This window comes from Cyanistes caeruleus, chromosome 7 (assembly GCF_971803275.1).
Source record: "Cyanistes caeruleus chromosome 7, bCyaCae1.hap1.1, whole genome shotgun sequence".
In the NCBI taxonomy this organism is placed as follows: Eukaryota; Metazoa; Chordata; class Aves; order Passeriformes; family Paridae; genus Cyanistes; species Cyanistes caeruleus.
In genome coordinates, this window is record NC_141707.1 from 36,596,273 (window position 1) to 36,609,566 (window position 13,294).

Genomic DNA, 13,294 nt, shown 5'->3' on the forward strand with positions numbered 1-13,294 from the left:
CCTTTTCTGTGCCATTTCTGATTTCACAGACTGCCACCATAGAGGAGCCTGTCTATAAATGGTATTTCCAGCAGCATCAGCCAACCTGTCCCCAGACCAAAACCTGTCCCATACTCTTGATCAGCCTTTCAGGCTTTCATGATGTGCTGTGTATGACCTGTGTGAGTATTCCAGCTGTGGGGGTGATATGGATTTATACAGCATCACAGTTCACTACCTGTGCTGCTTTATTCCTTTCCCAATCATTTCCACCAATCTATTTTCCTTTTGATCACAGCCAGCCACAGAACTGGCATTTTCCATGACTGGACAGCCTTTTTCATTATTTGATTGATTTCCACTGCTGATTGCTTGTCAATCTGTTTCTCTCACAGTCCTGTGCACAGATATACACATGTCACTGTCGTCACATTGCTTCTTGACTGCTCTCTAAAACTTCATTTTAACAAAATACTTATTTTTCTTGACCAGTAACCCTTAAAAATAACCCCTTCAGAAGTTCCATCACCAGCTGACAAATGAACACTTACTCTGACAACCTCTCAATATCTATTTCCTATGGCAAACTTATCCCCTGCATTAACTTTATATCGAGCTTGTCCCTCTGTGGCTCCAGATTTCAGAGAGACAAAGTTTGATCTCACACTTTAACAATGCACAAAATGTTTGAATTCAGCCTAAACCTTCAAATATCTGCACTACAGTTGCATCAAAAGGTGCTTTCAAATTGCTGACAATCGATTCCTACTCATATTTAAAACCAGTTAAAGATTTAATCCTCTGCTTACTGCCAATACTTCCAATGGAATTGCTTTTCCTAAGGCCAAAGTACTCAGCCAAGTTAAAGCTTGATTATATCTGATTATTTTAACACTGATCTTTAAAATTTGCAGGTTAGGACTGATCAGATGTAAAAGTTCTAAAGTAAATATGCATTTCTCTAATCACTCTGTTTTGGTTTTTAATCATTCACTTCAAAAATTAGTCAGTATAAAAATTTACATATTCACCAAGAAATTGAATAAACAGGAATACTCTTATAACCAAGCACAATTCTTGATAAAACTCAGAAAAACATATGTTAATATATATAATAAGTAAAATAATAATATATAAATATTTGTATATACATTTTGCATTATTTATAATAAATATACCAAACTTTGTTCTAGTTTTGACGTAAAAACAACATATACAAGGTTGAGATAAGACCTCAAAATAATATTTTTTTTAGTTCTCCTCATCTTAAGCTACATTTCTGTAAAAGTTTATTATTTTAAACAGCAGGCAATCTGGGCCTCAATAGAATATTGTAACAAAGCACTGCTATGAAGTTAAATGTTCATTTTTTAATTACAAAAGAGCCCAGTGGTACCAATATACTTTATATTTAACAGCTGTTATTATACTGTTTGTCCTGATTTATACTGTTTGTCCTGATTTCTAAATAAAAATTTAATCTGCAGAAAGAAAAATAATGTCATAGCCATGTGTTTGGTTTTAAATTTTAATTCAAATCAAAAACCCTGGAGAAATGCAGACAGAAAAAAGAAAAAAAAAAAAAAAAAAAAAGGTGACATGAGAAATTCACAGCTTTGTGTTTTCAAGCTGTGATCCTTCCAATGCTCTATATTTACACCTCTTATCACTATCCTCAGTTGTGCACTGCTACAACTTCTCGTGACTAAAATACACCTTGTTCTTTGCGGCAAGTGGATTTTTAAAATATAATGATAGTTGAAAAAAATTTAAAAAATCTTCCTAGAAACGCTGTGTTTGCCATTGTAACTGCACTCCTGACACAGCTCTGATTCTGGGAGGATGAGTGGGCCTCAAGCTCACATTCCTGAGAATATTCTGAATTAGGGGAGAAACCTTCCTCAGTCCCCTGTGGTTCACTGACAGCTGAATTTACCATCCATACAAATATCTCACTTGAACTTCACTACCTTAAATTAGCACCTGTCCTAGATTGACTCAAATAATGTGGCTTTAGGCTACAAGAATTTATTTAGCTCTGCTCTACTTTGTTTCAATCAAAAATAACTTCCTTGATATAAATTAAAAGCTAATAAACTTTCACCCACGTAGGTGACCCAGATGGAGATGAAAACACAAAATGCTCATCCTGCAGTGCTCTATTCATACTGACAATTCGCAGTGTAAATCTACTCTTAATTTTATTTTAGGATTCTACCTGCACTCTGACTTGTTCATTTATTGAAAAATAGCTACAAATTCAAAGGAAAAATTAACAAGTAATCAGGCAGCATCACAATTTCTTTAGCTCAAATGAAAAGGTACTGCAGACTTGGAGAAAGAAATTGCTTCTGCTGGAAGACAATTAGAGCTGACCCAGAAGGCCAATCATAAATCAAAATCCAGTGCTTTCTACATCATAAAATAAAAACTGCAATTACACAACTTGATCCTTGAACTTCTTGATTTTGTCAAAAAACAACTGAAGACTCTTCCACAGCTTTTACTTGCCTGGAGGCCGAGATATCTGTGGCTGTGGAATACTGCCTGATGTCTCCCTGGGCTACAGAATCCCTCTGAAGATGCTGTCTGGCCCCAGTCCAAACAGAAAAGAAGTTGTTCTTTTTCTGACAGCAAGAAAAGGCAAATAGCAGCTATACTGCTGCTCTAGAAACACCAAATATGGAACACAAATCCCAAAGTTCAAGAGGGGACCAATTAAAAGAAAATTGCCAAAAAAAAACCCAAACAAACAAAAACACCCAAAAACCTGAAATGAAACAAAATGGAAAAAAAATAAGAAAAAAACTTATTTGAAAGTTGTGTGCAGATTTTCTCCACCTCTATTTGTCTAGCTGGGCATATGTATTATCTTAAGCACAAGTCAGACAACACCTTAGAATGTCACCCTGCCCCAAAAAGTAAATTCTGAAGAAGGGAAATAAGTTGCTTATTTCAGAAAGTGATGAAGTCCAAGGGACTTGACATCCACTGAAAACCAGTAGTATTCATCTTCAATATACATTCATTATTATTTCAAAATAAAAGCATGAAAAGAATGTATCCTCACAATTTATGTCACAATATTGAGAGGTCACAGCTGTCACCGTGTTTGGGCACACTAACAAATGATGAGTGGTAACTCATTGCTTTTCTTTTATTCCATGTGCTGGTAGAGAATATTCCTCAAATCTTTTGCCTTTGAGTGTGCAGTGAGAATTTTACTTGCTCATTCACATCAGAGCTTTAGCCATAGTTTTCTGTGCGTAACTAGTGCAGAACTGGGTTCCAGAACATTTACACAGCCATCCAAAAATTGTCAGGATCTGAAGTTTTCAAATTGAGACTGCTCAAAACCTACTAACATAAAAGTCTAAGTGCCTTACTGAGCACTACAAACCCTGCATGAGAAGAAAAACAAAATATTACTTTTCTCCATATTTAAAAACAAACAAACAAACAAACAAAAAAAACCAACAGCGAGTATTCATGAGATAAATTCTAAAATAGTGCATTAATATCAACTTCTTGCCAAGAAAACTGAAATTTATCCAGAGGACATGGAAGATTCTGTAACTAACTAGTGGTCACTCTCCAGTGTTCTTTTTCACTTTCCAATGTTTATGTACAAAATAATCACTGTTTTTTGTAATATCTCACAAAAAAACCCCAAAAACTTACTGATTTCTTTTTTTAGCATTGCTATTTTGAATGCTACATCCTAATTTATATATCTGTTTATATATATGTACTCCATAGAAACTTCTGCCACATGGGCTGTGTGCTTTTGACTTCATCTAGTGCTGAATACAACAGTTCAAGGCAAAATAATATACAGATGTTTATATATGAAAAGGATATGGATTTCCCCCCTCAGAGGAAGAACAATTAATTATTCTGTTAATAATACAGATATTTATATATAAAAAGAATATTTATTTCCCCCCTCAGTAATAAATTATTCTATAAATATTCACCTTGTGGCTGACGACTTGGATGATAAATCTGGAGATCAAATGGCTGAGCACTTGTTTTTTGTATTACACTGACATTTTGGCCAGTCCATTTATTGGCTTTGGCGAGGGTATTGGTCCTCCAATCTGTCCAATAAACTTCACTCCCATACAAAGAAACAGCAAAAGGGTGAGAAAGATATTCGTGACCCCGTATAATCTCTATCATGCTGGTTCCATCATACAATGCAGAATAAATGGCATCCGATCTACAAGACAACCCCAAATTTAAGATTATGTAAAAATAAAATAAAAATCACACAACCATTATGACATTGGGCAAAAATTGTAAAAATCTTTCTCTGTAAGTGTGGCAAGACCGAAGAATTTTTGCAGTGCAATCATTAACTTCATAGATGATTAAATTCATATTATTAATTCAACTAGATATATGAAATATTGGCTTGTATAATGTTTTAATTTACCTCAATGTTGTGAGAAATACAACAGAAAATTTGGTTTTCGTTCAAAATGAACTTAAAAAATAATGAACTAATTTGTGCCTTGTGTGGATGAGTGTCAGGCAGGACACATGGAAAGGCACAGGGAGCCAGGACCACGGCTGATCCCGCAGCTGGATTATGAATTAAATAAATGTACACAATATACACCTGCCTGCCTGGGGCTCTTTATGTCCACAGCTACATTCCACTTAGACTGCAGTTCACATTTCTGCATGGAGGAAAGAGGAATTCTCAGTGACACAAGGATTCTGTGAGCACTTTACCTGGCATCTGTCCACACTATTCTTTTTTCGAAGTGATCCACGGTGAGGCCGTTGGGCCAGGCTCCAGTGTCCATATCCTTGTAGATGATCTTCCTCTCTGCTCCGCTCATGGAAGCGGATTCAATGCGAGGGAAATTTGCATCCCAGTCTGTCCAAAACAGAATTCTGGTGAGAGGAAGAGGAAAAGAGAGGGGGATAGAAGAAAATATTAAAGCGTGAAGAAAAATCTGAAATGGTTTATGAGATAACAGTTGGAAAAAAGTTGGAAAAATGGTTGGTAAATTCAACCATTTACATACTTTAAATGAAAGGATTAAACAGTGATCAGTTTGGGTCCTTATATAAATTCATTCGGGTAGCATGGAGATAATATTCCATTTTTAGTTTTAGAGCCATCATGAAAATAAAGAACTTAAAACAAGTTTCTTTTTTTTTAAAAAAAAAAGAACCTAGGGCTTTAATAACATTCCCTCTTCCGTGTCCATTTATACAGTGTCAGCTTGCCTTGTCTTCCCTCTATAATTAGGAACCCAGCTCATTAAAAGGAACTATAATGAGAGCCTTTGAAAGCAATGCACGGATAAGAAGGATGGGGAGGGGAGAATAGAAAGAAAGGTGATTTGAGGTAGCATGGATCAAGGAACAGGCTAAATGAGAGATTTTCAGCTGCTCTTAAGAGTGTTCTAATGAAGACCCCTGGATTTTGGTATGTCACTAATGAATTTTATACAGATTACACTTGTTAAGAAAACTTCAAAGACAGGTTTTTTGTCATCTCTCTCTGTTTTGCACCATCTCCAATGTTTTTCCAATAAGGAGAACTTTCATTGTTATAACAAAACAAGTGCCTTGTTAAATAACAAAATAACAGAAGAAGCATCACCAGGAAGACATAAATAAACTCTAATTGTTCTTATTGTTCTTAGAGGACTGAATTTTCAACAACACACAGACTTGTTAAAGGAAAATTATACTTTTGATAGGAAAACTTGTAGTTAGTTGTAAAGAGGTAACTGCAAAGAGCCAGACTGCAGAGAAACCTCTGACAAGTTTTTGTATTTCCCACTAAAAGACCTTCCACCTTTACAGCCAGGGTGGTTCACAGGATGAGCCCACTTGTGTGGTTTACCTGCCTCAGTGCTGAGTTCCTGGTGGTGCAGACTGGGCCAGGGATGTTCATTTTACATTTTACATGTGTAATATGTACGTGTTTACTCTGTGTGTGTGTGGACTGAGAACACCTGCTCAGCCCCACTGCAGCTCTGCCTCTCCTGGGGTACAGGAACACACTCCTAACACAAACCTTTTCCTTGAATCACCAGTGTTTATTCATATCCATTTGGGAAAGGATTGAGGAGCTATTCCTATCCATATTTAAAGATTTTTCTGTTCTTGACTTCTAACATAAAGGAGCATCAATTGCTTCTAGCCCTTCAAAAGGCAGATTAAGCCTTCAGTTTCAAGACGAGCAGTGATTTGATTTTTTTTTTTTCCTCCTAACCATTTAATTTGAACAACTTCTCTGCCAATTTTTCTGCCAACAGGATGCCTCTTTTTAAAGATCTTTATAGATAAGCGATGCACTCTGTAAATAAGATTTCTAATGTCTTCATTGAGAGGGCAAAAGCCTTAATCATTAAAGCACATACATCCTAATTCCCAGTTTAGGTCTCAGAATTTCTGACCTTTATCAATTTTTATTTTTATGCTCACAGCTTTACTTCTGAGAGAAATAGTCAGTGAAAACACATGACAGACCATAGAAAATTCCTAAACAAAATTAAATATCATGATTTTGAAAACAGCTCTGTTGTGTTATTTTTGGCCACCTTTAATTTGTGGTTGGTGGCTTGTCACTTTTATTGTGTTTTTCTGAATGTTGTTTTGTTTGTTTTTGTTTTTTTTTCTGAATGGATTTTTTTTTCCCCTCTGTGAAAGAGCAATAATTTTGGGAAGAGAAGCTACTGAATATACATTATATTCTGCTTTATAGCATACCCCTAATGAATAGTTAGAAGAAATACTGACAGGAGCTGGCAAGCACTGTCTCCACTTTAGAGATGAAAACCAAACACAAAACATGGAATTACCTCACTCAGCCATTAGGCTTCCAGTAACGTCTAAGCAGTATTTTTATACTCCCACAAAAAACAAAAACAACACCAAAAATCCAAACAAAACAACAAAAAAAAAAAACAAAAGCTAAACTAGACAAAGCAAAAAACACCAAAAAAACCCCCCAAACAAACAAACCCCAGAAAAAAACCAAACAATTGGTCTCTAAGTGACAAGAATTGCCTAAATCTGTCCATTAACCACACAGAAATTACAGACAGTACAATTATCATCCACATTGAAAAAAAAAAAATTAAACAAAATAGAAAAGTAAGTAATTTGCCAGCAAAAAGATCCCTGTATCTCCTCATTTACCATTTTTTAACTCTTTTTACTTAGAAAAAAACACACTAATAATGGATTCTTTATCAATCAAAATATACTTTCAAGAACTGTCAAAGATAAATTAGAATCTATAAGAGAGCAAAAAAGGAAATTAAACAAATATCACATTTAAACATCTTTAAAATACTTTGCAACAAGGAATAATAATGTTTTTATAATTTATAATTACCCATATCTGGGATCCAAAGCAATGGCCCTTGGGTGCTCCATAGCTCCAGCTATTAACGTTGTTCTCAAAGTGCCATCGAGTTTTGCTACTTCAATTTGGTCCAAATTGCTGTCTATCCAGTAAATGTTTCCTGCTATCCAATCTACAGTCAGACCTTCAGGAGTGGCCAGACCGTGTTGTACCACAACCTCAATGGCACTAACGCCTTCAAGAAAAATTAAAAAAATTAAAAAATAAGAAAGAAAACGAAAAAAAGAGATTTTTAAAGAACTAATGTAGAGACTGGTAGAGTGAACATGGATATACAATTTTATCGATGTTCTTGGAGTGAATTCTGGATTATTTGGGGTTTGCCTTTTAGATGAAAGCACTAGAACATACAGTTCAACAAAGAACATTTTGTAGAAACTATTTTGTATATATTATGAGATTATATTGAATTATAGCTCGTCGTTATGTCACCAGAGCAAAGAAAAAGTCTTTCTGGATGCTATAAAATTTTGAAGCAGAATCTTCTACTTAGTGAGAGGAGATCATTTATCAGACATCTGAGAAATTCTTATACTTTTTTAATAAGGTGAAGATTCACTGCAAAAATAATTAAATAAAAAAAAATAAATAAATCAATATGGCACTCATTGGACCAGGAAGAAACACCAGTCCTTTGCATTTGCCATTTTCTTCCCCCTAGAGCATACTGCAAAAGGAAACTTCTGTTCTCAAAGACTTTTTTCTGCCTGAAAATGAAGTACGACCTTGATCTACCCCCTTTCAAAGGCAGAATGCCATCATAAATTGTGATTCTGTGAAGGGCAGCTCAGTTAGGACTGATCAGGTCTAACACCCTGTAACTGCAGCTGTTCTCACTGTTAAGAGAATAAAGATTCAGTCCATACCTCCAGTATCAGAGAGCTTGCCTCTGTAAATTTTGTCCTCCACCACATCTGTCCAGTAGAGTAAACTCTGGCTGAAATGAAAATCCAGGGCTATTGTATTTCTTAAGCCAGGAACTAAGAGGCTGTAGTCACGCTTGTGAAGATCAATTTTTCTGATCTCGTGTCGAATAGAAAAAATTATGAAAGCCTCAAAAGGATCTGGAAGAAAAAGATTAAACATTTCAAAGGAATAATAAAAAAAGATATTGCTACAAATTGGTATAAATGACAAGCAGAAGGTGAACAACAGAATACTTTATCAGGAGAAAGAGATGATTAAAACAATTCATCTTTTGATAAGGAGTTTTTCAATTACTTTTTAAGTCCAACAGACTTCTTAATTCTCCCTTCTAGCATTATCTTTGATCCAAACTAGAGATATTAGACATTAAATTTGGGAATATCAGACTCAATCATTGAACTGTATTTTGTAGCTCTAGCAGAACGAGTCCATAATTAGAGCTTTAAAAAGTCACATTATCAAATTTAAAATCTTCTGCTCAAAAGGTTCAGAAAAAAGAAACCATTAAAATATACGTTGTTTTAAAGGTCAATCAGCTGAAACAATTTACTAATACATAAAGTACCTTTTGAATTTACTGTGTACCTTGTGTTTTCAATTGAAGTGCATAAAAACCCCTTCATGCCAAACTAACAAGCAAGAAAATGAGCATTTGATGTGTTTACTGATACATGTCATCAACAAATCCAGTTACGAATTACTTTCTCCTTCCATTATAAATGAATTTATGCCACATGATTTGTGCCTGTGAGTTGATATCCAAGTGTAAACACAATCAGCACTGGTCAAGCATACTATGAAATTGATTGTTTTTATTACAGTTCTTATATAGATTAGGAAAGGTTTTTCAAGGAAGTAGCTGCATTAATAAAACAAACAAGACAAAAAAATTGGATTCTATAAACTGTTGAATCAACTCAGTATATTCACTTTGATTAAGATATTTTTTCACAGCAATCCTTTTCTGTGAGGAGCTAGTTGTTTCCCCCAAAACACTCTGAGCTCCTTCTCCTTGGGTGAGAGGTTTGCTTTCCATACAATTAAACTTATTTATGTAAAGGATTATTGGTAGTTTATGGCAATAGGCAATACTCCTGCTTCTCAGGGTTCCTGAGAGGCTCTGAAAGAGTTTCTCTCTTGATCATTCACTTGAACTCTTCACTGTTCACTTTCTCCTGCAGCTCATCTTCTCCTGATCCCCACTGCACACCCAGACTAAATGATCTGTCATGTTTTGGGCTAATCAGGCACCTCAGCAAAGCTTTGTTTCTGCTCTTGTAGCACTTGCTCACAATCTGGCTTGAACTTTCCAAATGACCCTCCTGTTTGTTAAAGCAGTGAATGACTTTCTGCAAAGCAAATTTTTCAAAGCTCTGCAGTGGTTAAATAATTTAGTGCAGAACAGGATCACTGACATCAGTGGCTGTTTCACAAGCACCACTTATCTGAAGTTGAGACACACTTCCCAAATTCTGATAAATTGGCAGCTATTATGCAGGAGGCTACTGATCTCTGGGTTTTTTTGGCAATTCCAATGCATAAGAACACAAGTCATAATTCTCACCAGTAGCTTTTTTGCTATTTCTCAGCAATTAACAACACAATGGGAAAAAAAAATGGAACCTAACAAATGAGTGCTGTGTTGGATTGCTTTCTTCATTCAAAGTGCAGGGATTACAGTTTGAGATAAATAACCTACGGTGCAAATTATCTTTATGAAAAGGATTCAAGTTCAGTGAAATCTTGAGAGGATTTACAATTGAAATAAACACCACAAAACCCAAAGCTTGGCTGACAACAGCCTGCAACACCGTACCCTCCTCTGAACACAGCTGTTAAAGAAGAGAAATACAGAAATACAAGAGGAAATGAACAGGTGCTCCAAAAGGTCTAGAAATCATGGCCTGCAAGGGAAGAACAAACAATCTGGAACTGTTTAGTCTGAAAAAATGGAATGAGATGATAAGTGGAAGCACATAAAATTCCCTTAAGACATAAAAGGCTTGTGAATTGAAAACGGGAAAAATCCTGTTTTCTGTATCAATAACAAGTAGGGCAAGGATTAAAGGCTTAAACTGGACCAGGAATACTCAGAAAGACCAGAAAAACAAAAAAAAATCTACAGGGGAGTGAGTCAACAAAACATTTCACCCCTGGGAAACTTGGAGTTTAGCACTGAGGATGTCCTGAAGGTCTTGGACAGCAGATAAGCAGCAGCAGTATTAGCCAGGCTTTGATCTTCATTCCAACCTGACCATTCCATGGCTCTATAAAATCAGCATCATTACCATGAATTGGAAATTTCAGGCTCAATCAAATATTTATTTCTTTTTTTTCAAATATGCTTCCATCACCTGATAAACACAAAATTTGATGTTATTTTCCTGATTTATTTTCTAGAAATTGAAAGGAAATATTTTTATTCTGAAAATTGATTAAAAGTATTTCTGCAAAGTCTCAAATCAATATAGTGGTTATTGACTATATTCTTTATAACTTTCAGGAAAATTAAGTGTTAGCAATTTGTTAGAGAAAGTGCAGAAAATGTATGATTTTCCTGATTTCGTAAATACCTCAAACATTTTTCCAGAAAGGTTAGTGCATAAAATATATGATACAAACAAAGTATAAATGACATAAAAAACAGTAAAAACCTCTCTGAAGAAAACTGCCTAAACAATGACATCAAATGACTCCATAAAGAATAATGTTTCACATTTTTTAGTGGGTTAAATTTAAAATTCTTTCTTAGGAAAAATTCTGACTGAACCTAATTGTTTGATTGAAGCTTACTGCATCAACAGCGACACAACAAGAATCTACACTCTGTTTTTATGAAAATTACCTCAAAAAAAACCCAATAACTTCATAAAGATTATGAAAAAAACTTTCATGAAAAGTTTGATGCAGCTCAGAAAGGATTGAACTATTCCCCTCTCCATTTTGGTATTGAAAGGTATCTGGAAATTATTACAAAATTGAGTTTCAAACCAGCTAAGACAGATCAAACAGACAGACACATCAACCTCTTTTTTTTAAAAAAAATATAGATATATAAATGAAGAGATATAACAGTTTCCACTGCTTAGAAAAGGCTGACTGTCAATTTTAAACTGTTTCTGAGCTCATCTAACATTTATTACACCAAAGTCTGAAAGGTTGAATATAAACATGAAATTTAAATATCTTTTAAGAGCAGTATTTTTTTGTTTTTTCCTGAATGCTTATTATCATTTTAAAGACCAAATGCAACTTATTTTGAAGTGTGTTCCAAGAGAAACCAGGAACATAAATATGAAAACACGTAATTTGTATTGACTTTCTATCTGAATAATGGAGCTCTGTAACACATCCTTAGTTCAATCAATACAAATTTAAATCTAAGGAAACATTTAATGTTTGGGAAGTCAGTAATGTAACAATGCCAGAACATCAACAAGCAAAACAGATGAAAACAAGAGACAGGGGAAGTGAAGAAACTCTGGAGGAGAAAAAGACAACACTTAAAACGCTCAAGAAACGAAGACAACATAAGTAGAAATGAGATACAACAGAGGAAACTAAAAAAAGGCTTTGAAAAAGAAAATGGAAAGAGAAGAACTGCTCAGTTGAAAAAAAGGTTTTTCAGTTGAAAAATTATATAATTCCTGGATTTTCAGCACTCATACTCCCATTCTAACGGGCTCACAAATAAAAGTTTTACCATATTCTGAAAAGATGTCGCATACTAACGTTACATGTCATTGCTGTGTACTTGTGAAATGTTTCCTATACATAGGAAAATGTTATTTCAGATAGGGAAAACAAAGCCTAAAGGGCAACATTCTCATTTTCTTCTGAGTAATTTATTTTTTTTCTTCTGGAAAAACAGATTATAAGTTACTGTTCTAATAGAATACACACCTACTCCTAGTTCAAGGCATCTGAAATCACTATGGCTGTTCTAAGAATTACTCCATAACAACTGAAATTACTGAAATAGTAGTTTGGCATTTGGGGGACAGCTTATCTTCATAAGGTCACTTTGAACTTTATTTGCAATAGTATTATATAAAAGTTTTTGCTTTTCTAAGTTCATTCAAGATCTCATGCCCAGAGACTTAAATGATGGGGACATTTCGAATCTCACAGATTCACAAAAGGAACCAAAATTGTTCTCACTTTCCTAAAATGCCCTTCACACAGTCAACAACTGAAGTGTCAGAGGATCTGTCCTCCAGAGAACTTCCTGTGCCTTTTGAATTACATCAACTGAAAAGGGCCAGGATGATTTCTGCCTCTAAAAGCACATGTCATATTTAATATGGAATAATTTTGTCACAGCTTTGAAGGCATTAGGGTAGAATCATTACAGTTTGTAAAGAAAAGTATCATTTTTCTTTATATCAGCTGACATCACAGGTCTCAGATCATATATTTAATATTACATTCTTTGAAAAAAAATCAGGAGAAATCAATTTGTAGCTTCAGATTCTCACCAACATCAGTAAACATTAAGCAGAAATATCTCATGGGCTTAAGAAACATGAGAAACTCTAGTCTCACTTTTCTTATTTAATAGCACAAGTGAGGATACTTCACTTCTTTTCTCCATTTAGTTTCCAAATATTGGTCATTTCTACCTAATTTAGTTTAAAGTTTGTTTCAAGCTTTCCTCATATGAATTGCTAACACTATCTTAAATCCTTTTAATCTTTTCTCTAACCCAGTAAAAATGCACTTTTTTTCAGTCTATAATATAACAAATCAGATTGATCAAAAATCATTGAGAACCAGACCAAAGCCCTGACATAAAACAAGAAATTTAACAGCAAGAGTAAGAATAAATAAAGAATATCCTAATCACATTTACTGAATTGTGAAATATCCAGATAAACAAAAGACAATGGGGAAGTATTTCTGTTCAGAGTTGTGCAAACTCTACGAAAGAACAGAGTTAATATAGAATAAAATTATCAAAGAAAACTGAATTAGGAAATTCTAGAAGCA

The 13,294-nt window shown here is 34.6% G+C and overlaps 1 protein-coding gene across 2 annotated transcripts in view; it reads right to left on the reverse strand.

Annotated features, from left to right (window-relative positions):
- Positions 1-13,294, reverse strand: part of LRP1B (LDL receptor related protein 1B) — a 623,130-nt gene that overhangs the window by 172,931 nt on the left and 436,905 nt on the right. For both annotated transcript variants that reach the window (XM_086896592.1, XM_086896593.1), the window contains exons 24-27: positions 8,245-8,442; positions 7,349-7,553; positions 4,720-4,884; positions 3,957-4,201 (exon numbers count right to left, since the gene is read on the reverse strand). In XM_086896592.1, the coding sequence (XP_086752718.1) occupies positions 3,957-4,201; positions 4,720-4,884; positions 7,349-7,553; positions 8,245-8,442 (813 nt within the window). The remainder of the gene's footprint in view (positions 1-3,956; positions 4,202-4,719; positions 4,885-7,348; positions 7,554-8,244; positions 8,443-13,294) is intronic.